The sequence below is a fragment of the Trachurus trachurus genome, assembly GCF_905171665.1.
Source record: "Trachurus trachurus genome assembly, chromosome: 24".
Classification (NCBI taxonomy): domain Eukaryota; kingdom Metazoa; phylum Chordata; class Actinopteri; order Carangiformes; family Carangidae; genus Trachurus; species Trachurus trachurus.
This window is the reverse complement of record NC_139910.1, coordinates 5,343,894-5,369,606: the sequence shown is the minus strand read 5'-3', so window position 1 is coordinate 5,369,606 and position 25,713 is coordinate 5,343,894. Positions and strand designations below refer to the sequence as shown.

General features: G+C 44.6%; 1 protein-coding gene across 1 annotated transcript in view; it reads right to left on the bottom strand.

Annotated features, from left to right (window-relative positions):
- Nucleotides 1-25,713, bottom strand: part of LOC311007115 (rho guanine nucleotide exchange factor TIAM2-like) — a 56,922-nt gene that overhangs the window by 19,474 nt on the left and 11,735 nt on the right. Inside the window, exons 2-7 of the mRNA XM_084000203.1 lie at nucleotides 15,580-15,769; nucleotides 13,558-13,942; nucleotides 11,565-12,488; nucleotides 7,604-8,159; nucleotides 6,575-6,753; nucleotides 3,193-3,417 (exon numbers count right to left, since the gene is read on the bottom strand). Of these exons, the coding sequence (XP_083856329.1) occupies nucleotides 3,193-3,417; nucleotides 6,575-6,753; nucleotides 7,604-8,159; nucleotides 11,565-12,488; nucleotides 13,558-13,935 (2,262 nt within the window). The 5' untranslated portion in view covers nucleotides 13,936-13,942; nucleotides 15,580-15,769. The remainder of the gene's footprint in view (nucleotides 1-3,192; nucleotides 3,418-6,574; nucleotides 6,754-7,603; nucleotides 8,160-11,564; nucleotides 12,489-13,557; nucleotides 13,943-15,579; nucleotides 15,770-25,713) is intronic.

Here is a 25,713-nt window from a genome sequence, read left to right as displayed (position 1 = left end):
AAGGAAGGAGAGGCAAAAGAAGATGGAGAAGGAGGAAAAGAAGATGACGGAGGAGAAGAAGACGAAGGAGAAGGAGAAGAGGTGGTGGTAGGTCACATGTTTCTCCTCAGTCAGACTCTTCCTGTTGTGTCTCTGTTTGTGGTTATTTTGTCCTTCAGTGTGATTATCACCAATCAGTCTAATCTTACGTCACCACGGCGACCAGTGAAAGGAATTCCTCCTCCTCCCTCCATCCTGTCCTCCCCTTTCATCTCTCCATCCTCTCTTTCTCTCTGTCTTTCCCACGCTGCTTCAACCTCTCCAACCTAAACTCAACTCGTACATTAATTAAACATCCTCATTAAAAAAACAAACAAACTTCTCTCTGCTCAGGGATCAAACATTTTATACTTCACCATCTTTCTCTCTCCCTCCTCCTCCCTCCCCCTCCTCCCTCCTCCTCTCTCCTCCTCCCCCCTAAAGAGTAAAATGTGTAATTGAATGTCGAGCAGTGAGATTAGCCTCTAATCTACAGCCGGAGTTCAAACGGCAGCGCTGGGATCAGTTTCACAGTTGAGAGACGGAGATGAAGCAGCTGCTAAATGATCCGTCCGATCTGGAGCCTCGGTCCTCTTCACCGTCCGTCACCGTCATCGCTTTAATCTCCCAGAGTGTGAGTGAGTCAAGAGCTGCTGCTGCTGCTGCTGCTGATCGCCCCCAGCTGCCGAGAAACCGCTGCTCATCATGTCAAGTAATCACATGACGTCACGTAAATATCATCTCACGACTGAAGACCCACACAGCGTCTCCACTCAAACACAAACACATCTTCCCAGAACCTGTTTGGACCTTGAATCTTCTCGTCATAGATTAAACGAGCTTCTGGAGACGTTCCTCAGAGGATCTGGTCTGCAGGTCACAGCTGCTGCAGAAAGACCAGGATGTGAATCTCCACTTCCTGAAGGTCAAAGCTCGACTGGACTTGGATCTGGAGACTGAGGAGGTTGTTTGCTTTACTGTGAATGTGTTTCTGAAGGTCAGTTTCAGTCATTCAGGTCATCATAGGCAACCATTCTTGTTCTTGTTCTTGTTCTTGTTTTGGCTCTTGAAGACGTTTTGCATTTCTGATCTGATAAAGCTTCTTCATTTCTGAGCCCCAGTGGATCTACACGTCACTTCCATCACCTTTTGTGCTGCCGTGTTGGCCAGGTCACTCTTGGAAAAGAGGTTTTAAATCTCAATGAGTTTTTTTAACCTGTGTAAATAAAGGATATTGATTCTGATGCTCAGTTTGAACTTCAGCTCATCGACTTCATGCCTGCATGCACTGAGCTCCTGCCTATTTTGCGCGGAAATCAGCGGTTTATGCGACGAAAAGTGTGGCATCTTTGAAGAAATGCAGCCCACACGCATAAATGTGCAGACTGTGTTGAATTATTATTATTTTAAAAAGCAATTAAAAATACATCTCAACTTCTCTTGAATTTCCCGCTCTCTCCTCTCTCTTTCGCTCTCTCCATATCCCACATCCTTACTTTGTCTTTTATGATTTCAATTAATGAATTTTTTGTACCTTATTTCTAATGTCTCTGTTACTGAATCATTTTGCTCCTTATCTCTCCATTTTTTTTCTCATTTTTGTTCATTTTGCTCATATAACGTCAATTATGTATGCACTTTATCTCCTTTTTTTTCTATGTTTATTTGTTAGCCAAAGAAATTCTTCTTGTTGTAATTTGTTATAGGGGTGGAACTTATGTACAAGCCAACTGGCTTTGTTCCATCCGTGCACCATTGAATTTAAATGTGTGTTAAATAAATAAACTCTAAATTCTAAACTCTATCCGATACGTTTTCCTGGAGGAACTGCCTAGTAAAGTGAACACTGAGAGTCTTTACTGTCATCATGCAGCACGTCACTTCTGTTGGTTTATGTCAAGCTCTTTTTATCTGCGTGTACGTTTCTTTATGTATCATATATCTGCAGAGGAAGTGGGCGGGGCTTATCTTTTCAATAACAAACATGTTCACAGATGTTATGTTTTTGCAACTCAATGCAAACTTTATAAAAAACGCTGGGAATAAAAATCCAGATGTGAAGGATCATCAGAGACGTTTCCTGGTCAAACGCTGGAACGTGATAGATGCTGCATCCTGATCCCGTCTCACCTCGGATGCTTGCAGCCGATTGGACGCTTCTTGTGTCGTGTTGCTCATGATGTCACTCTCTACAGCAACATCTGGCCCCGTCGTTAGCGGGAAGCCGTGTGTGTTGTTGTTTCATGCTGCCGGTAACAGCCCCGAACATCTGGAGCAGATATTAAACTGGACGTTTCTCCGCTCTGCTGCTGCAGCCAGAACATCCTCAAGGCTGTTTGTTATGTAATGACGTCTACGGTTTCACGGAGCGTCTCCTCCGGCCGCCAGCAGGACGGGAGCAGCTCCGCTACATCCATCAGAGCTGCTGCTGCTGCTGCTGCTGCTGCTGTAGGTTTGTCTTCCTGTTAACACGTTTATACCTGAGCTCACGGTCTCCACGGTCCACTCTGCTGTGGAAAATCCTGCTCAGGAGCCAGAGGACGACTCAGGAGGAGCAGAGAGAAGTTTCCATCTGATGCATGAAACCAGGTCTTTGCTGTTTCTGAATCTCAACATCCAGTTTAAAAGCAGCGGCGTGATTTCATGTCACCAGGCACCAGATGAAACAATCGTGTGTCGTGATACAAACACAGAGAACTGATTCATTCTTTGTGAGGTTCAACGGCTCCAAACCGCAAAGATACTGAAGTAGAAACTGTTTGAGTTCCAGTTGGATCTATAACTTTAATTTCAAGACAAGTGAGTCCCAAAAACAAGAAACCGAAGCAGCAACAAGTGGCCTCATCTCCATCATTTGTCTGGAGTCTTAATTTGAGACTAAATAACTGATTATTGTAGTAAACCCACTGAAAAACAACATGTGTTCAGGACTGAAAAGGGATTTAGACATTTTCATTTTCCCCTTTTCACCCTCAGAACAGACGAGCTCATGATAAACCTGTGACCCGCTGCAACTAATCTGCTCTTTTCACCCAGTTAGGATTTTGTTTTTTGGGGTTAACCACTTGGTTATTTATAGTAAATAACGTCAGAAGACCTGAGGAAACAATGAAAACACTAAAGCACTGATAAAACAGGAGACCACATGAAGTCAAAGTCAAACCGTCCTCTGACCTGACTCTCCACCGCCTTCCTGTTCTTCTGCTCCTTGATGACGGACAGCTGCAGCTCGGCCATCTTCTTCATCTTGCCGTCCATGTCGATCTTGTGCAGCAGCGAGCGGCTCTGGCAGCGCAGCAGACGCAGCGTGTCCTCCTTCCCCTGGCGCTTCGCCAGCAGCGAGGCGCTGGCCGAGTGGATCGCCGTCACCCAGTTCTCCAGGTCCGTCTGGTTGGTGGCCTGCAGGAGACACAAGAGAGCCAAGCTGAGACACAGGAAGGAGATAAAAAAAAGCCTGGTGTTGATCCAGATTTGGTTTTTGATCGATCACGTCGAGCAAATCCAAAGTCAAATGATTAGACTTAATTTGCATGTGAAATAGTCTGAGGCATAAAAAAAAAATCAACATATATGAGAGGAAACACTTCAAAGTCAAGTCATAAATAATAAAAATCAAAACAAAAGTCAATAAAAGTGTGAAAAACAAACTCTGATATCGGTGTGATCGCTGATTGAAACTCAGAATGATGCGTTCACTGCTTCATTTAAAAAAGATTAAGATTAAGATTAACTATATTGTCCCACAATGTGAGAAATGTGTTCTCCCCATGCTGCAGCCACAAGTAACACAGAACATACAATTACACACGATCATATACAATATATGCGCATCCATATCATACAAAGTGCCAGAGCGTGCAAAAAACATGATGCATTGAAAAATGAATAAATAGCACCAAATAAAAAGTGCTAAAATTGTAGTAGGAAAATTACTAACCTACAGAACGAGCAAACGCAAGTCACCTGAGCTCTGGTCTTATCTGACCTTATTTAACAGCTTGATAGACACAAAAGTTGTGTTTTTTGGGAACTTGGAGGCAGCAGAAGTGGCTCTGAACACAAAACTGACATTATGAAGTCTGTGTATTGAACCAGGAGCTCATCTCCACACAGCAACACGAAGCATTCCCTCTCTTTTAGCTCCATCTTTGGTCTCCTCCACCTCCTGATGGAATATCTGTTTCTGCAGCTGCTGAATGATCCAAAGTTTAAGTTGCAGTAGCCAGAATAAAAACAAACAAACTAGGGGGTAAAAGAGGCAAAAAAGCTGAACAGAGTGAGAATCCTCAAAAGCAGAGACAGTAATTTAATTTGAGTGATCGCTTTAACCCTTTTTAAAATGTGATTTCCTTGATTCATAGATCACTGAAGCTCCTCGGTGAACATAAACACATCTCTGCAGAGCCGTTATTCATCACTTGTTGATTCGTCGCAGCAATAAAAACACGGTCGTAAATTTCCCTTTTCTTCCTTAACGAGAACCTAATGAAGGCAGCGTTTCCTTTCAGAGCGAAGCGCCGGGGAGTCGTAAAAACTCTGAGTGTTCTTCGCTCGTCCCCCGACGCTCTGAAGCTGCTGCGCCGTCAGACAGCAGCTTTTATCTCCTCACACTAACAGGTGGGTTTGTGGTGTTTTAGTGAGTGAAATGTGTCGGGAGGATTAAGAAGCTCGCCGCCGCCACCGCCGCCGGGGTCAGCGTCGTAAACGGGAGCATTTGTTGCAGTAATTAGCCGGGTGTCGTGACTCCCATTAGGAGCTTCCTCCCTCCTCCTCCCTCCATCTTCACACGTCTTTTCAGCTCCTGACAAAAGCTCCTCAACACCTCAGCACCACCACTCACCCCTCCTCCTCCTCCTCTGGGATCCATGGAAACGTGACTGAGGTCGGCTGCCGTGTGATTTGTGCGTCTGTGAGTGTACACACACACACACTCACACACACTCCACAGCCAAGAGCAGTGAGAGTTACTCTGGGAATAAAGAAGTGTTTTCTGAGCTCGTAAAAAAAAAGCGCGAGGAAGAAGATCGAAGAGATTTCCATTTGCTGCTGCCAACGAGGACCCGCGGTGACCTCTGACCTTCTGGAGTGCTGCTGCTGCTTTGTGTTTGTTGATAATTTACTGCAGCCTTACAGGCTCAATGCCTTAAAGGGATAGTTCAACATTTTGGCAAATTGTCCCATTGCCATATCGTTACCTTTAATTGTCGGTGCAAGCTATTTTTAGAACGGCGGAGCAGAGCCGTGAGCTGCTCAGAGCTACGCTACGGAGGCTCATGGGATTTCTTGGTTTCCCTCATCAAACTCATCAAATACACAATCCAACAACTCCACAACGCTCTGGTGGACAAGTTGTGACCTGCACATTCACCACGCTATGAGATAATAACAGAACGTTACCAGACAGAGTTGTTTTAGAGGGAAATTCATGCAAAACCACTGATGCACGTTCCCGTCGAGGGCAGTTTTTCATCAAGCAGTCTCTGCATTTGCCTCTAAAACAACTCTGTCTGGTAACGTTGTGTTATTATCTCATAGCGTGGTGAATGTGCAGGTCACAACTTGTCCACCAGAGCGTTGTGGAGTTATTGGATTGTGTATTTGATGAGTTTGAGCCTCCGTAGCGTAGCTCTGAGCAGCTCACGGCTCTGTTCTGCCTTTCTAAAAATAGCTTGCACCGACAATTAAAGGTAACGAACCTACTGCTAAAACTATAGGGATTATGGTAATGGGCCAATTTGCCAAAATGTTGAACTATCCCTTTAAATTCTAAATCTTATTTCATTTTTTCATGTAGTTTGCACAAGCAGCTCCAGTGTAAGGAAAGGAGTCATCAGCAGAGTTGCATGTTCAGAAACGAGGGCAGCGGTTCGTTCTGTTGCCAACAGCAGAACCGTCACTACCAAGTAAAACAGATGCAGAGAAAATCCTAAAATACGTCCCGGGCTGTTGAGCGTGTTTGTGGCGGTGACGCTGATGGTTTCTGAACCCGAGAGAGAGGAAAAAAATACCCACAATCCTCCTCCTCCTCCTCCTCCTCAACACTACGACCCATTCATTCACACTGTTGTGGGGATGAAACGGGGGGAAAACGCAGCCAAATAATGTGACGACTGGCAACCGAGAGAAAACCGAGAGGGTTCAGGTTTAGAGAGGAGGGAGGAGGGAAAAGTCCCAGAAACCACTGCAGCTCTGTCACAGGACCAACATGAGACATGAGATCAGGAATCATCTGCAAACACTTCACTGTGGTGCGTTCAAGGACGGTGCCAAGACCCGGTGAATGGAAGCGCTCCTTTAAAGACCCCCTCCCATGAAAATCGTGTTTTTCGTGCTTTTCACATGTTCCTGTGGCATTTTTCTTGTGTTAGAGCACATATCAGCAGAAAAGGAAGTGCAAAATTGCATTTCTGAGTTTTTCTGCCTTCAAATTGCTGTGAACCAGTCTCCGCCCCTCCAGAGGTGCATTGCTAATGAGCTGCTGGTTTTAAAATAACCAAAAAGGGTCGCGGGAGGGGGATTTAAATGCTACTGATGCTGCACCTTCAGGCCCTCTCACCTGGAAGAGGTAGACGTCTCCGTACGAGTTGCTCAGACAGAAGACGTGCTCCTTCCTGGGGTGCTCGGGGACGGCCTGGACGATGCTGTCGTCGGCCAGCAGGGCGTAACGAGGCGACAGCTCCTGGTCGGCGCCGCCGCCGCTCCTCCCGTAGGTCTCATAAAAGAGCAGAGAGCAGCCTGAGGAGACAGAGTGACATCATCATCATCATCATTTACGTATTATTATTTTGTCCAGAGCCACTTTGTTCTGATCTGACAGTTTGTAGTATATCAACAGTTTAATATAATAATATATTGATATATTTAATATCGTATAATTTTGTCTGTGTTTAGCTTAGCTTAGCATTAAGCCTGGAAACCAATGGAAACTGTTAGCCTGGCTAATCTTCTTCTTCTTATTATCCATTTCTTGCTCATCTGTTATTTTAATATTATTTTAAGGGGTAGTTCAACGCTCTGGTGGACAAGTTGTGACCTGCACATTCACCACGCTATGAGATAATAACAGAACGTTACCAGACAGAGTTGTTTTAGAGGGAAATTCATGCAAAACAGCTGATGCGCGTTCCCGTCGGGGACAGTTTTTCATCAAGCAGTCTCTGTATTTCCCTCTAAAACAACTCTGTCTGGTAACGTTCTGTTATTATCTCATAGTGTGGTGAATGTGCAGGTCACAACTTGTCCACCAGAGCGTTGTGGAGTTGTTGGATTGTGTATTTGATGAGTTTGATGAGTGAAACCAAGAAATCCCATTAGCCTCCGTAGCGTAGCTCTGAGCAGCTCACGGCTCTGCTCCACCGTTCTAAAAATAGCTTGCACCGACAATTAAAGGTAACAAACCTACTGCTATGACTATAGGGATTATGGCAATGGGCCAATTTGCCAAAATGTTTAACTATCCCTTTAAGTCTTCAGTTAAATCGTCTTTTTTAAAGGTAAAGCCTGAACATGAGACCATATAATGAACTGGTTTTTATTTCTTATGTTCTGTGTGGGTGAGGAAGGGGGTGAGGGAGGGGTTGTGTACCTTTGAGTGTGACCCAGTAGTGTTTCCACTTGCGGCGAGCGACCTGCTCCAGCTTCCCGTCCTTGTTCACGGTGATGAGAGCTTTGAAGGAGAGCCATCCGGCCCGTCGCACCACACCCTGCTCCTTCTCAAACAGGACGTCCAGCTGCTCCCCTCCGCCCAGCTGCACCTCCCCATCCATCTCCTCCTCCTCCTCCTCCTCTTCTCCTTCTTCTTCCTCCCCATCTCCCTCCTCCCCTTCATCCTCCTCCTCCTCCTCCTCGTCCTCCCCGTCCCCCTCCGACGGCTCGGTCCGATCGGCGGCGCTGCTGCTGCAGCCCGTCTCCAGCTCCTGCATGAAGTTGTCGTAGACGTTCTGCCGCTGGACGTCGCTGCTGCTCTGGGTCAGGGACCTGCAGGAGGAGGAGGAGCCTCGGTGGACCGGAAAGAACTGGTTCTGGTTCTGGTTCTGGTTCAGACTGTGGAGCGGGTTGGACGACCACAGCGTGTTGCAGCCGACCAGCCCAGAGTTCAGCCCGTTGATGAAAACATCCCCGGCGTCGCTGCCGTGCGGCTCCTGAGGAGAAACCAGATGAGAGACTTTAATCTTTAATCGAGAGACCGTCATTGGGGGGAGAAAACGACTAAGAAAACTTATCAGCAGGTTTTTAGAGGTTTACCGCCGGCTGGTTTAATACTTTTTAGGAGATAAATGCTAGTCTCATTGATGAAATCTTACATCTGTGGAAGTCACATTAGTTTGTTTGAATGAAAAGTGGAGGTTCAGGTGTGTAACGTTATTGGACAGAAGAGCTGCACTGCACTGTTTATTATTTTTTGTTTATTTTATTTATTTAGGATAGTAGCTATATAAGTTCTTGTTTACAATGGTTAAAAAAAATACTCATAAGAAATAAAAGTTTATCGCATCTAAAAGGGTCTACTTGCATTATTATGAAATATTATTATTACATTAGTGGTTAATTTGTTCTCAAAAAATGTGTCAATAATATCGTTTATCGTCAATAATTTTTGGGACAATATATCGTCCACCAAAATTTATTATCGTCCCAGGCCTATTAAAGGGACAACGAGGAGTTTCTATTTGGTTATAAAAAAGTCTCACGTTAATGCGTTTCCTTACTTTCAGTTTCGTGGCGAGTCATGAGAATAACGCCGCCGAATCGCCGTTTATGGTCGGAACTACGACGGTATGTGATCGTCTTCCAACCTCTGACTTTAATTCTTGATGAATGAAAACACGAGTCTGTCTTGCGCCGGTCCAAGAATTTCACGGTGCGGAGGCTCATAAATGTAGTGTGGAAACGCTTCGCTTTTCCAAAACTCCTCGTTGTCCCTTTAATCTGGTGTTTGTTTGTTTTATCAAGGAGGGTTACGTCACCATAGCAACCACAAACAACACTGTTTTAATCCAATAACAGTCGCACATGATTTTAATCTCCTCTCGCACCAAACTCAGATTTTATTTGTTTGTTTTCTGAGTCTGGTTTTCCTCTGTGTTTATTTGTTGTTGTATTGTTGTTGTTTGGTGTGTTTACTTCATTAGAGGTAACTGAGTGTAAACAAGAAACAGGTGAGACATTAAAGGGCCATTTCATCATAAACACACAAATCACAATGATTAGAAATAGAACCTATAATTATTTTAACAGCTGGATAATTGGTTTAGTTGTTTTGGTTGAGCCGGTTGGATAAAACACAACATTTAAAGGGATAGTTCAACATTTTGGCAAATTGGCCCATTGCCATAATCCCTATAGTCATAGCAGTAGGTTCGTTATAGGGCTGTAATCAACCAAAGAAATTGTATAAACTTGTTAATCATCCTGTAAAAACAGTTAAATGATCAAAAACCCAACATTATTTTTGTCCTCAGTGTGTTTCCGTACAATGGTGAGAATATATTAGTTGTAACCACGGAAATGGACCGTCTGACTGTCGCAGTGAACGAGAATATGAAAAGTCGTCAAGCTCCAGGATCTGAGCTCAGGTCTCGGTTCGTATTCACTGCAGACAGGAAGTGACCTCATCCGGCCAAACGTAAACAGGAAGCGTCGTTCGGCCCGAGCCAAAGCTCACACAGTGAAACCAAACCATCAGATCAGTGATATGAAAAACACAACTGTGATGTCTGGCGACAGCTGCTGTGAAATGTAGAGACACTTTGTTCTGGGATGAATTAAAATATGATTTTACGTTTTAATGATGGAATAAAATCTGATCAACTGAACATTAGACATGTAAATTCAATCTATAAAATGTATTTATTTAAGAAGGGTAGGCAAAATAAGATGAAAAGTGCATTGTATTGCTTTGTTGTGTTTTTGTTTTGTTTTGTTTCTATACTTTTATCAGGGTTTCCGCTACATGTAATTGATCGTGGCGCACCGCCACGGCAAAATAAAAGCCGCCACACCTTCAGAATGATATATATATTTTTTTTTTTAAATGTTAAAACAATGTAAAGCAGGGTTTCCACTAGGGGTAGCACAGACTAGTCCCCTGCTCCACAATGACGTTTTGAGCTTGACGTCGACTAGTCGCTGATCATGTAACAGTAGGCTACAGGAGTAGCGGCTTGAAACAACAGCTGAGTGCGCTGAATGAAAAAAATACGAGCGCCGTCAAGCTGGATAGAACGAGCGCGTACCAGACAGGAAGTCGGGCACAGAAAAGGCGAGAGAATCCGGTCAATTTTCAAAATAAAATAAATGATTATTAAGTTTGCTGTCCGTCTATAAATATTTGTCAGTTGCGTCTGCACACAGACACACATCCATACAGCGCTAGAGACAGACCTGTGTGTGTGGAAAACCGAGTAGCCTACAGACGGGTCAATGTTTGACCGGCGTGGAGAGAGAGAGCAGGAGAAACTGCCGCTTCCGCGGCCAGTGTGTCCGCGCTGCCGGCAATAAAAAAAAAACAAACTCCGCTCATATCGACAGCTTTACGTCGCGCACAACAACAACAGCAGCAACCAACCAGGAAAAACAAAAACTGTGAGTGAAACTGTGACTGAGCAGGACTGTGATGGTGACGAGGCCTGTGTGTCGTTTTCCTCCCTAATTGTTTAATGAACAGCAGCTACAGTATTTTCTTTTGCACTTGTATATGTTACAAAAAACAAACTGATTTACAGCTTGTTGTTTATTAAGCTGCTGTTCTGTGGACTAATTTCTGTGCGTGAGCTGTCAGTCAGTGAATACAGATTGTTGCAGAGCATTTCCCTCCTCCTGGGATTTTAGTTATGATGGGAAAAATATGAATGATGTCATCAGCGACTAGTCTACGATCCGGTCTCGCGCGCGCGCGCGCGCACCCCCCCCCCGTCGTCGATCAGACCACCCTCGCCGCCACTCTTTAAAAAAATCCTGGCGGAAACACTGTTTTATATTTGTCTATTGTAGGCTACTTGTTTTTACAAGACTGAAATAAACACACTAAACTAAAAAAACAACAACTAAAAAACGTATATAGTCAATGTTTAGTCTGTTTAGCTTCTATAGCTTATTCACATGACATTTAACAAAAATGCCATTTATAATATTACTCGTAGCAAATTTAAAGTACAATAAAAATGTAAAATGGTCGTATTGTCATTGTGAATAGATGTTCAAGCAAAAAACTAAACTAAATGATAAAATCTGGAAATGTAAAGTTAAATTTAAACTGTTGAGATGGGAAATAGAAAATCTAGGAGGAGATAAAGAAAGTTTTAAAAAAAATGTACATCTCTCAAGTAACAGTTTCTGTTACTTCTAATAGTTTTTACTGTGATATCTACATTAGTATGGAGGATTTAAAATGCCCAAATACAAAAAAAAAGTCATGTATGTTGACTAAAATTGAAAAACATGTGAAAAAGAACAAATATCGAGAAAATATTAAAAAGCTCAATGTTTCATTTTAAATCCTCAGATGTAACAATGAGTTTTAAAGAGCAGACGTTGTTGTTTCTCACCTGGATCCTCCTCTTCTTCCTGCTCAGACTTCCTGTCCAGTCGCTCAGCCGTCTGATCCGGCTCTTCAGGAAGTCTTTGCGGTTGTTCCCGGCTCCGGTGGTGGCGGCGGCGGGGACGGTGCTGACGGCGGCGGCCTCGGCCCGTCGGCACGGCAGCGTGAGGGAGGAGAAACGCTGCTGCTCCACGCCGCCTCCTCCTCCTCCTCCTCCTCCTGCTGCTGCCACCTCCTCCTCCTGGATGACGTCATCCAGCAGCGCCGAGGAGGAGGAGGCGGCGCGGTGGTGGTGGTGATGTAGCGGCGACGTGTCCGGCGCCGTGGGGAAGGCCGGCAGCGTGTGGTGGCTGGCGTAAACGCTGTCCAGAGACGCCGCGGAGGAAGACGAGACCAGGCTGAAGTCTCCGAGGTCCGGCTGCTGCAGGAGGATCACCGAGTCCCCGATGCCGCTGTCCTCGGTGCGGCCGGAGGAGCACGTGTTGTAACCCGCGGCGGAGGAGGAGAACTCGCTGGTTTCCGTGGCGGCGGCTGAGGGGAACAGGAGCGTGGAGGAGGCGAAACCCGGCGAGATGTCGTCCATCTGCACCGCCGAGAAGACGGTGTTGTAGCCGCCGCCGCCGCCGCCGCTGCTGCTGCTGGTTGCCGTGGTGGTGTAGCCGCTGCTGTTGCACACGAACACGTTGTCCGCCAGCAGCTCGCCACCGCCGCCGCCGCCGCAACCGCCACCGCCCCACGGGGAATCGTACCAGGAGCCGTCGGAGCTGAGCGAGCTGCCTTTACTGGTGCGCAGCGAGGGGTCGGGCACGGGGGCGGGCGCCGTGGTGGCGGCGGCGTTGGGGAGTTGGCCGGTTAACCCCTGCGTCTCCACGGGGACGACCCTGCTGTTGGTGAACTCCACCCGCATGCTGCCGTCTTTGCTGAGCAGCACCTGAAGTAAGTAAGTAAGTAAAGTTTAATTTATATACGTAGCACTTTTCATTGATAAAATCACAAAGTGCTTTACAACAAGGATAAAATGCAATAAAATACAGTACAGAGATCACAACAAAATATACATAACAGCACAATTACAGGTAAACTTTACAGAGGCCCCACAACGTCAACATCAGTTGAAAGCCTGTCTAAAAAGATTTTAAGAGGTTTTAAGTTCTTTCTTAAAACCCTCAGTGGACTCCAGGGCCATTGTATAGGGGAGAAAGGTGATGATAATTCTAGGGGCCCAGCGCCCAGTAGGGCCCCAAAAAACCCCAGTAGTCTAATCTTTGTATGCCTGATTTATTTATTTTTTTGCGTTGCGTTGCGTTGCGTTGCATTGCGTACAAACTGATGAAGCCCCTTGGATAAGAGGCGAAACATCTTCCCAGACAAATACAAGTCCAGTTGCCTACGATTCAATTTGCCCAGAAAAAAAAACACAACCTGGATGAATGAGAATATCTATAGACAAAGTAGGCTAAATAAAAAATGATAATACGTAGCCTAAGAAAAAAAAAGTGGAAAAGTCGGGGGCCCACTTTAGTATTCTTTCAAGGGGCCCAGAATTCCTAGCAACGGCCCTGGTGGACTCTATGCTGCGCAAGGTCGATGGTAGAGCGTTCCAAAGGCGAGGGGCACAGGCCTGGAAAGAGCAGTCACCTCGTGTTTTAAAATGGGTGCGGGGGACCATCAAGAGTTTCTGATCTGATGACCTCAGTGAACGTGAGGGGGAATAGGGTCTCAGTAGGTCAGTGATGTATGAGGGAGCTTGTTCATGGAGGGCTCTAAAAACAAGTACTAAGATCTTAAAATGAATCCTAAAATTAACTGGTAACCAATGTAAGGAATGTAAAATTGGGGTGATAGAGTATGATCCCTTTTCTTAGATCCAGTTCTGAGCCTTGCAGCTGCGTTCTGCACAACGATTTACAGCCTTTTTGTTAAAACAAGAGCATTACAGTAGTCAATGCGAGATGAAATGAAAGCATGAATTATCATTTCCATTTCAGGTTGTTGTTCACCTTGGGGCTACCGCCGCCGCCGCCACCGCTGCCTCCGCCACTGCCGCCGCTGCTCTCCAAACCCCTGCTGAACCTCTTAGGAGACCCCGCGCCCAGTCTGGAGCCTCCTCTGGCGGCTTTAGGAGCGTGTTCATAGTGCCAGGAGGTGTAGGGCGGCTGGTTCAGGTAGCTCCGCCCCCGGTTCCTGCAGCCGCCGTTACTGTTACCGTTACTGTTACCGTTACTGTTACCATTACCGCCACTGCTGCTCCGCCACCAGCTGCGGGCCGACGGCACCTCCTCCCTCCTGGAGGAGAACCGGAGCGAGCAGGAGGAGGAGGGTTGTTTGGCCGGAGAAGAGACGAAGCTGCTGCTGCTGTGACTGTCTGTGTTTCCCATCGCGGACCTGGAGGAGGATGAAGGAAGAAGGAGCGTTGATGATGAGTTCATGAGCACGAGACGAGACAGACGGAGGGAAAAACCAACGCTGCTGCCGCTGGTTTCTCTGCCAGATCACATGAACAGAGAACATCAAAGAGCAAAGAACATCGACCGATAGGAAAACTGCAGCCACTACTACTACGACAACAACCACCATCACCTCCACTGCCAGGGCCGGATTAAAGGGCCTCGGGGCAGAAACGGGCCCCCAGTGAACTCAGACTCACCCTGTTGCTTCCAACTACGTCTGACAAGCAAATTAATCATGTTACGATTGGAAGAGGAACTTTTCTTTCTTTCTTTTCTTTTCTTTGGGTCTTGGACCAAACAAACATGTTTTGTCTACGTCTGCAGAACATGAGTTGTGTTTCTGCTGCACCACAAACGTTCTGACATCTTTCACTTTTGGCAAAAAAAGAAACTGCAGCTCCTGTGATCTGGATGTTGCACTTGGCCAAATTGTGATTTTATATTATATTTCCATCAATCCATCAATTTACATTGTGCAGCTAAACTTTAAACGCACCATCACCAAAGTGCTTCAATCATTGTGTCAGATTGAAGCATTTGTTCTGATGTATTCTGGGATTTGTTGCCGTTGGTGCTCTTTCTTTAAAAACCTTCTTTTTTCAAACACTCGGAAAATCAAATTTAGATCTCCACCACTTTGTTTCTAAATAGATTTAAACTAATTTGTGCAGCTCAACTTCAATTTTACCAAATTAAAACATAACTTCTGAGCTGTCTGAGTGTCTACACATCCGTCTCCATGACTACAGTTTAACAAAACAATGCTGTCCAATGGAAAACAAATCTCCTCTTTCAAACAATCATAAAGTCCCCAAAATTTTCCAATTTAATGCACAATTTTTTTTTCTTGTTTGAGGATTAACAAAATTAAACAAATACTACAAAATTTAATCAACATGGAGCCCGAGGGGCCCCTGAGAGTCTGGGGGCCCCAACATTAATCCAACCTTAATGAGAGCTCCCACTACTACAACAACAACTGCTACTAATGCTCTGCTACTATGATTACTATCACTCCATGACTACTATATTACATTTCTACTGCTCCATCTACATTATAAACACTGCAGATATTAGGTATTACTTTTGAACATAATCTAATTTGGATGCTTTTAGTTTTTTTTCTTTCATTTGTGAGATTTTAAAAGAACTATGCACATTGTTTTACCGACTACTACTTTTACTTCATCTACGTTTCTTTATCTGCTTCTCAAATGCACCAACACACAATTAATTCATTTTTTGGGGCTGAAACTAAAGTCATTTGGGAACCACCAGCAACATTTCTCTTTAAAAACAAACTGAAGAAAAAAACACAATGAATCAGCATCACATCTGTTTTCTATGAGATGATCAGACGTGAACTAACAATAACAACAAGTCAAAACTACACAAAACAAACAGCTGAAAGAGGAAAAGTTAAAGTTCACATCAGACAAAGATCATGTGTAGATAAAAACCTCATTGTAATAAGTTTGTGTGAATGAACAAAAGAGAAATAAAAAGACAGAGAGAAAGTTTTTCAGCTCTAAAAGTAAAAACATGCACAAAGAAGTTTTTTTTTTTTTTTACCTTTTTGTGTTTTCGTCTTCAGGAACAGAAACTCAGCAGCTCCTTCATGCTCCGTCTCTCTCTTTCTCTCTCTCTCCACTACTGAAGCTCACTCTGTCGCCTCCAGCTGCTCCCTCTCTCTCTCTCTCTCCTGCCTCTCTCTTCCAATGTTTGTCTATGTCGCTCGCCCGCTCTCTTCACGCCGGCTCATCTGCTGGGGGAGAACAGAGGGAGGGAGGGGCTTCATGAGCTTCAGCACACAGACTTTCCTTTTGTAAACCCCCCCCTCTCTCCCTCCCCCTTAAGCCTCTTCCATGACGTCTCTGCTCAGGGTTTTTTTTCTTTCTTTTTCTTAAACCAGACCTCGCTCTGTCTTCTGTTTATTTTGGTTTTCAGGAATGCCGAACGATTTTCTCCTCGTTTTCTCTCTCTCGTGTCTTTTTTTTTCTCTTAATTGAGCATCAGTCTCGGAGCAGTGGACTGAGGTCATCGGACAAGAGCTATTTTAAGAAACAGGACCCCAGACTAATGCTGCAACTGAAGAGGACTTTAATTATTATCATTAAAACCAAATCAGGTTTTCATCAATTATCAATCAATCAAGTAAATGTTTTGCAGTTTAGTTTTAGTTTTTCCTTTATTTGTTCGAGAGGGACAGTGTACATTAATGAATATTTTAAAAACATAAAAATGTAAATGCACCCAATTATAGCCAAAAGGCTGATTTCCATTGGCTGCCCCCCTGCCAGAAGGAGCAGGGCAATGAGACCTATAATACAAGTAACAGATTACAGAAAAGACAAATATATGCACAATATTTACAACAGCAACATTACACTTTAACCCCCACCCATACGCACAAACACCCTCCAATCCACAACAAGTACTCTCTTTACCCCTCAGCAACACAGTAATGTATACATCCCCCATCCAGGCAAGGGAATATTCATATCAACAACAACAACAGAGCACACAGCAGAGGTTCAAGGTGACTTTCTCAGATCAGTTATTGTTTTTCTTTGACTGAAGGATTTCTTTTCAACATGAAAAGCGACAAATCTTGACTTTGGAGAAGTGAAATCAAAGAAGACTTGCTTGATAAGTGAGTTGAAATTACCATAAATCATTTAAGAGGCAAAATCGTTGAAGAGAACTTGTACTGACTTGTACTAGTGTTTTGACCTGTCTAGGTAGAAACAAGAATAAGGTGAGTCCAGATCAAATGCCCACAAGACTGAGACAAGTCCTGGTCGATTCAACCACAAGATCACGGCAAGGCCAAGTCAAAACATCTATAAAATGAGGACATGTCAAACTCAAGACACCCATGAAACTGAGGAGAAGTCCAAGTCCAAGAAGCCCAAGTCAAACCATCCACAAGATCAAGACAAGTCCGAGTGAGAAAACCTGTGAAAACAAGTCGAGTCTGAGTCAAAACTCCCACGAGACCAAGACAAGTCCAAGTCCTCACAAACCCGACTGTTTCAAAACACTGAGACAAGTCAAGACTCAAGTCCGAGTCAAACTCCACAGGAGACTGAGACACGATCTGACTGTGAAACGAGTCTGGACCAGAACATCATCATTCATCGACCTGTTGAATTTTATGTCCACTTCACAGAGACCTGACCTCAAGTTTGATTTATTCTGTTCTTCTACAGATGTTTAAGTTCAGAATCGAAGGATGCCCAGCCCAGAGAGTAAAGAAAAGTCGATTCCTGTTCTGTTGCACGATCCCAGGATTTTTCCATCACCTCCCATGACCTGAAATCTCTCCAGGCCGAGTTCTTCTTCTGCAGAACCATAAAGAGCTCTGAACATGAGTGCTCATTTCCTGAGCGAGCCGTGGAGAGGTCAGAGGTCACAGCGGACTGGAGGTTCAATGTTCAAGAGAGAGAGAGAGAGAGGGGGGAGACGACGCCCATCCTGTCCCACAGGTCGGAGCTGAGGAGGAAGGAGGGGGAGGAGGCGACACAATGTACTGCTGACCCCTAAACGCATCACTGACCTTTGACCTGGTTTTCATTGAAACAAGATGTGAAACCTCGACAGCTGGAGACACGGAGGACGAGACGGGAGAGATTTAACAAGAGATGAAAACTGTTTACAGATCCTCACACCTCAGAGACAGAGCAGGTTCGTTATCCTCATTTCAAACAACCTCTACGACCTTTGTGTCTCTTCTTCTGAAGGATGAAGCTCAGATGAGTTCATGCGACTACAACTTCTTTGTCATTGGTTTCATTGGTGCATCAGGTCCTTTACAGCTTCTGCAAAGCTACAACATCTTCACCACACTGTGTCCTTCTTGACTTCTTGAGGATCAGTCGTCGACTGCATGAGCACAAGAGTTTTATGAGCTCATATACTGAACAGGTGATCAGAGGAAAGCAACCACACTCAGCCCATAAAACACAATCAAGGACCTTTTATTGACTCACAAAGTCAATAAAACTGTGATTTATTATAATGGAATTTAAAGTTTCCTTTCCATTGTCCAACAACCATCGTCTCTGTGTCCTGATGCAGACAGAATATTATAAAGTCATCAGGACACCAAACTGTGATGGGAAAGACAACAAGAAGACAGAGTCAAAGACCCGAGTGAGAGACAACAGAGTCGACTTAGAGACAATGAGACAAGTCGTCGTGTCAAAGGTCACCAAAACGTCATGTGACCTCAGGGATGGTTGCCTCCACTACAGCTCCCTGACACTGGGACGATGAGACGGTTCACAGGTTACAACAAAACCTGAATTCATAACAATAACCCAACTCAACAACCTGGCTGGCGATTGGATGAACCAACAAGAAGTTGTCTGAAAGCTGGTTTAGTCCATAAGAAGTTGCTTGAAGTAGCTGATGTAGCTCATTTGCAACAATATAAGGTCTTGAAGGAAACGTGATGTTCTGTTTTTTGTTTGTTTAATGAATCGAGAAGTATTGACCATTTGCTTGTGGCATCTCTAATATGAAGCCTGTTGGTCCAGTGGTTTCCTGTCAGTGAGTTATTAGGATCTTTCTGAAGTCGACTGATGATTATTCTTTAGTATCTTTTAACGTAAGCCTCTATCATACACGGTCAAAGGACTGGCTCACACTGCAGGTTCCCTCTGTTAAGACTGAATTTGGAAAGTCCAGTTTTTCTTATTGTGCACCTGCAACCTGGAACAATCTGCAAAACCATCTGAAACTTACCACACTTCATTATCAGTAGGACAATTTAAATCCATAACTGCATCTTATTTTACCTCCATCTGCTCCTGTTTTTAACTAGACATCTCTGTTTTCAATTCATCTTTGTCACTTTACTTTTTGATATTTCATATTTCGGACATGCTTGTATGTCTCAAGCATTTTGTGTTATGTCTTGTCCTCAAATGTTTTGTGTTTTGTCTCGGCTATATTGAATTTGAGGTTGCTAAAAAAAAAAAAAAAAAAATGATGTAAAATATATAAAAAAATATCAGAATACAGATCACACAAGTTAAATTGCTGTATATCTTAACTGAATGAATGAAAATCAACTGGAAAGTGAATGTGAATGTTCAGTAGCATCACTGAAGTTGGAAACTGTGGATGCAACAGGCCACTGACTCTCACCCCCCACCCCCCTTCTCCCCCCTCAGAGTTCAGACGTTCGCCTCTGAAAGGGAGAAAGTCTGCTGTCGACTTTTGTCTCGCTCGTCCTCGTCCTATTGGCCATCTGCCGGCTCGCGGGACGCCCCACCACGGGCGACCCCTTGTATTCTTCGCAGACAAAGACCCTCCTCACCCCCCTCACCCACCACACCCACCTCTGCCCCTCCCCCCCCGGGGGGCAGGCGTGAGGCCGACATATTGAAGGAATTCATCAGATTTGGATTGAAAAGAATCTGATTAAAGTGCAGGCTGAAGTTTGTATGGAGGAATGCCACCTGTTCTCTAAGTGGACGTCAATGAGGATTTGACGTCCACTGACTTTACTGATGTTTCACCGAAATTTGTGCCTTGTTGAAAGTGATAAAAACATTTAAAATAAATGAAGCAAAAGTGACTCCCAGATATCAAGGAATAAAAAAAACCCAGTGAGACAGATATAGACTTTCCAGCCTTAGAGTTTGAAGTTCAACCACAGTTTCTGCTTCTACGACGGTGAATAAATCCCTTGTTCAGCTCAGTTTTTTTTGTCTTGAGGCCGAGCGGACGCAGGAAACAGGAAGTCCAGACCATCCATAAATAGCAGGAAACTACAACACCTCCTGTGGCACAACACACACGCACACACTTAATTTCATATCATGACACCACATGGTTTTCTGACTCTGTCGATGTTATATTAATTACACCACCGGTGCAGAGGTCACATCACTAAAGCTGCTGACGAAGACGATTTGTTTGGTTTATAAAACGGCAAAAAAAAAGCTGTTTCCCAGAATGCAAATAATTGCAACAAGCTGAATTGTCTTGAGAGGTTTGGTTGGAGGGGTTTATGATGGGACTGTGATATAACATAGTCTAATGGCTCTGATGGGAGCTCAGCCCCAGTGCATCATGGTCCAGAATAAGCCACAAATATTAAGTTCACTGTTACATAAGCTGAAAATCGTCACTTTGGAAACAGAAAATTTTAACATTTTTGTATGAAAAACGACTCAAATTTATCAAAACAGAGCGCGACTGACTAATGGATCAATTTGAGTTCAGCCTCTGCCGCAGTGCCTCTGGGCAGAGTGACTCAGTGTTTCTCTATTCATGTTTCCTGACGATCAAATAACCGCCCATCGTCCAGGAGGAGCTGTCCATTTCTTTTTTGCCGCTTCTTTTTGCCAAAACGTCTCTCCACTTCTAAACTGGACGCTGACAGGTCCAGATGACGCACAGAGACAAAAATGTTGTTAATTGTGCTGTGATATAATCTAATATAATCTAATACAACACCGCCCTGACAGTTTCCATGGAGCCGGACTGTAGCTGCTAACACTCCCTCAGGTCAGTGGGTACAGACGCTGGACCACAGACGGCGCTGCTGCTGCTGCTGCTGCTCCTCCTCATGTTTTATAAGATGCTTCAAACTACCAGAGAACAGATTGGTTCAACCTGCATCACAGCCACAAACATCCCAGTGACTTAAAGGAGGCGCACCAGTAAGATGGTTACGAAGGTCTAGAGGAAAATAGAGTTCATCCTCCGGAGAGAGCAGGAGCAAAATGAAGAATCTGTGATGTTTTAGGTGGTTTTCTATTTATTTGTTTGTCAGCGGGATTGCACGAATGCCACTAAGACAATTTGTACCAAACTGTTTGGAGGGACTGATCAAAGGAAGCCGTTAATGTTAGGGGTTGATCCAAATCATTTTCTATGAATGTGAATTTTGAAATGCTGAAGTCGCCTGCATGTTGTTTGTCATCTCTGGGTGAATTTAATAAGATGTGTGTGCAATGTTCACAGTGGATAAAACACTGCAGAGGCATGAAAACTGAGCATCAACAGCAACCAACACTGGAGATGTGAACGCCTGATCTGATTTGTGGAGCAGCCTCAAAGGAAATAATGTATAATAAAGTTGCAATATTTGCATTAACTTTATGTTATTACTTTGTTTCTTTCATGCTTCTAATTTGAAATTAGTCAGTTGAAGCATTAGTAATTAGTGGTTTGTTTGTTTTTACTCTCTATTTATTTATTTTATGTTTAATTGTGTTTTTTTAACAGAGTATTTAACTGTGTTTTTAATGAAATATGTATTTCTCTTACAGTGAGCCGAAGGCAATTTTCCACAATGGTGGCATTGTATTGTAAATGTAGTTGTTTCTGTGCATATTTGTGGATAAGACAGTAATTATTAACTGAAAAAGACAGAAAACCTTAACGCAGCAGCTCAGTTTCATTGATTCATGACAAATTCTTGTTCTGCAACATTTTTCGCTCAGAGCTGTGACTTGTTTTTTTTGCAGACTCAGGGTTCCTCAGAGCTCAGTTTTCCTCCTTGTTCTTTATCTTTAGGATTAATTGTGCAGCACAATGGTGGAAGTTAGGGGGGAGGGGAGGGGAGGGGAAGGGGGGGTTGTGTTGTGTTTCTGCAGGGGAGGGAGACGCCAAGTAGCAAAGTGAGCGCTCCACCTCCTCATGGGAACGCACAAAGCAGCAGCTTCGATAAGGAGGAGGAGGAGGAGGAGGAGAGCTGGAGCCAGAAACCACTTTCTCTCCATCAGAGGAAGTGTGCCTGGACCGGAGGGGAGCGGGCGGCGTTGGTTGGCGGGGTGGGGGGTTGGTGGGTGGGTGGGTAGGGGTCTGTTTCCTGTCCCGGCTGACTGGGGTCCTTGTCCTGGCACTGTGGGCAGACGGGTGGGGCCCCCGGCACTCAGGTGGGGCCTGAGTGTTGGGTTTGGTGTGGCCCCTGCAGCTGCTTCCTCCTCTGGAGAGCTTCAAGCATCCAGAGGAAAAGTGGAGAACATTCACCGGTCCTGATGGCGTTCTGCGGGGGTCGGCCGTGATTTATGATTTATCGTCCCGACTCGAATCAGCTGGTTAGAGTGGAAAGACTCACCACAAAGCTCCTCAGTCCAAAAACCCTGCATGAGACAATTTGTCCCCCAGAGGATGGACAATTGGCTTAATGTGTGCGTCCAGTTCAGAGGCACGCCCTGGTCCTGGTTGGTTCAATTAATCCAGTGATGGAGACAGAGGGAAACTGAGAGCTTGATTCAAACATGTTGAGGCACTAATGGAGTTTAAATGCAGCTCTGTTCATGTATCTCATACATTTGACCAGTGATGTTACATGGACAGTGAGGAGGAGGAGGAAGAGGAGGAGGAGAAGACCCGGGCCTGACCCTGATCTACTGACGGTTCACTCAGGACCTGCAGATAACCTTCTGCTGCTTCAACTAAACTACATTTGAGCAGCGATCAAATGCGATTAGGCTCCGTTTAGCTCCGAGTCTGTCAACCTGCCCGACACCAGCAAACACTTCATTTAATTTACCCTCGATTAGAGCGGAGACGATCAATCGCTGGCAGCAGCTGAACGGCCTGCTGGAAGACATGATGATGATGATGATGATGATGGTGGTGGGGGTTGCACATGATGGGGGATGATGTTAAAGGGATAGTTCACCCAAAATTGAAATTCCACTCATTATCTACTCCCCCTCATGTGGACTATAAGGGCTGGGAGAAGTTTCAGAGTCCTCCGTGGATTCTCTGAGTTACAGGGGGTCTCGGTGTAGCAGTGCATGTCCATATAACGGTTGCAAATGGATACCAACTGTCTTCTTAACAAAAAGACACACCAAAAAACATCCAAATACCTCCATGCTGCTCGTATGTAATGTCCGTCTTGTATTGAAGCCCTGAAATGCGAAATTGTCCCGAAAAAATTAAATAAATCTATATTTCAAGCTTGTTTTGTAGTGGAAGCTTCTCGAAGCTCCTCTTCCCGGTTCGTCCAAATTTGACGGGACAATTTCGCATTCCGGGGCTTCAATACAAGACGGACATTACATACAAGCAGCATGGAGGTATTTGGATGTTTTTTGGTGTGTCTTTTTGTTACGGAGACAGTTGGTATCCATTTGCAACCGTTGGACATGCACTGCTACGCCGAGACCCCCTGTAACTCAGAGAAGCAACGGATAACTCTGAAACTTCTCCCAGCCCTTAGTCGACATGAGGGTGAGTAGATAATGAATGAATTTCAATTTTGGGTGAACTATCCCTTTAAGCTCAATTTTTGTGCAGTAACAATGATTCTTATCTTTTTTAATTGGCCAAAATCTCTTCTTTTTTTGCCTCAGATGTCCTAAAGCTGAATGTTTTTGACACAATATTTAATTTACTATCCAACAAACTTTAGCGAAAGAATGATAAAGATTTAGCGTCTGTAGACAAAACATAAAAGAGCCATTCTGGTCGAACCCTGAAAGAAACTCTCAGATGAACTTGTGTATTTCAAACCACACTCACGAGACCGTACAGACTCTGAGGGGCCCAGTAGGGACCCCTGGAGGCCCCTGGTCCTCTAACTGATGTAAATGATCTGAACCATAACAAAGTTTTAGTCACTGCTCTAAGAGGCGAATCAAACTGGACAACTGTGCAGCTCCTCAATGACTGTTGAGTGTGTAAGAGCTGAATGGAAGATGTGTTTGTGTGTGTGTGTGTGTGCCGATCACACTCTTCTTCCTCCATTCTTTGTCTTGTAGAGAGACCCTGACAAAGCTGAGACGAGTGCCCGGCGTCGGTCCTTTCATTCAGTCTCCAGATGCTGCTGTGGGGCCCTTTGGCCTCCGGAGCATCCATCAAAATACAAGACTCACTGTCAGACAGCAGACAGCAGCTCCGGGCTTCAGCGTGTTTACCTACTGCTGCTGCTACAGCTAAATCACTTCTTAAAATGTCATTTAACTGGAGATGTGAAGGTTTCTGTAGGTGATAGCAGACAGATTTTCTTCTGGAAAGAGCTGATTCCTCCACTGTGTATAAATGTAACCAGGTTTGCAAACGGCTTGTCTCGGAAAAAACAGTCATAAAAAGGCATCGAGTTCTCCAAAACTACACCACAAAATATGCCACTTTCCATCGGCTTCCAGCAGAAACCACATCTAACCAAACTTGCTCACAAACTTGTTGGACAAAGATCATGGTTGTGGTTGAAAGCAACACTCAGTGTGTTCCAGTCGTCTTTGTCCAGACACCAATTCCTTCATCAGCCAGAAGACCAGAAACCTTAGAAACCTGACTGCCCACCTACAATTCAATTGGAGAACGAAGACTTGTTTGTATCTGGACAACCATGAATCTGCAGGATGGAATCTGGGGAAGAGAAAAAAAGTTTACACATCCTCACAGACGGTGAAATCCATCCAAAGCTCAAATTAAACTGCCTCTGACACCAGGAAGCGTCGAAGGATCTGGAAAGTGAAAAAAAAACTGGAAATGATGAAGCGCAGCAACCAACGTTCATCTCCCGTTTGGTTCTCATCACATGTCTTTTCCCTGATTCATCTGCAGCATCATTTCAATAAACAAATCTGGAATATTGATGTTATATTTACTTATTTTATTTCAGGCAACTGAGCAAAAGCCTTGTGCAGATTAACGCTCCCTTCACAAGTGACTCATCCTGCAGTGTAACTCGTAGTCTGTGATGTTTCTGCAGCTAAATGAGTCAAAATCTACAGAACCGCAGCCAGAGGTAAGAGTTTAACTCCCTCTGGGGCCTCCCACTATAAAACCAACAACATTAAATACACAGATGGTCCTGCATGGGTGATTTGGACCAAAAAAAAAAAAAGAAGCTTCCATTAAACCAACATGTACTGTTTTCCTCTGAGATAAAACTCTGATTAGCTCCTGCTGAAAGGAAGCAGCAGACTGCGAGGAGACGAGCGACAAGGGGAGAATAATGACGTCGGTCACAGAAACTTCGCCGGGTAAAAGGAGCCATGTGTTGGCAGCGGAGCTCAGAGCCAAGTTTTGGGCCAAGGGGCCGAGATGTGACGGGAAAAGCAACCTCCCCCGATTGCCTGAGAGTTTCCCAAAGAGATCGCCACAACCAGAGCCACCGCTGATGGTCGTGTTTACCTGCCGCTCCAATGAGCTGAACCCGTGAATCATTAGGTTTTAAATGTTTCTGACTCAGCCGGCGGCTTTGTCGGGCTCTATATTCTGACCGGTTTAAATCCACAGACCAACACCGGGGCCACACACACACACACACATGTAAACACACAGAAATTAGCAGGAGTCAGCGTTTAGCGCAAAGCTCATGTCAACAGAGTCCAACCACGGAGTAAACAGAGCCTGAAGGAGCTGAAACAAACTGCAAACAGACGGCATGTGTTACCGTAGATCTGTAAATCTGGGTCTGGATCTGCATCTAAATACACACAGGAACAAAGGATCATGGGACATACACTTTCTATTCTCACTCTAATGGATTTACACCAAACTTTAAAGGGATAGTTCACCCAAAATTGAAATTTCACTCATTATCTACTCACCCTCATGTCGACTAAGGGCTGGGAGAAGTTTCAGAGTCCTCCGTGGCTTCTCAGAGTTACAGGGAGTCTCGGCGTAGCAGTGCATGTCCATATAACGGTTGCAAATGGATACCAACTGTCTTCGTAACAAAAAGACACACCAAAAAACATCCAAATACCTCCATGCTGC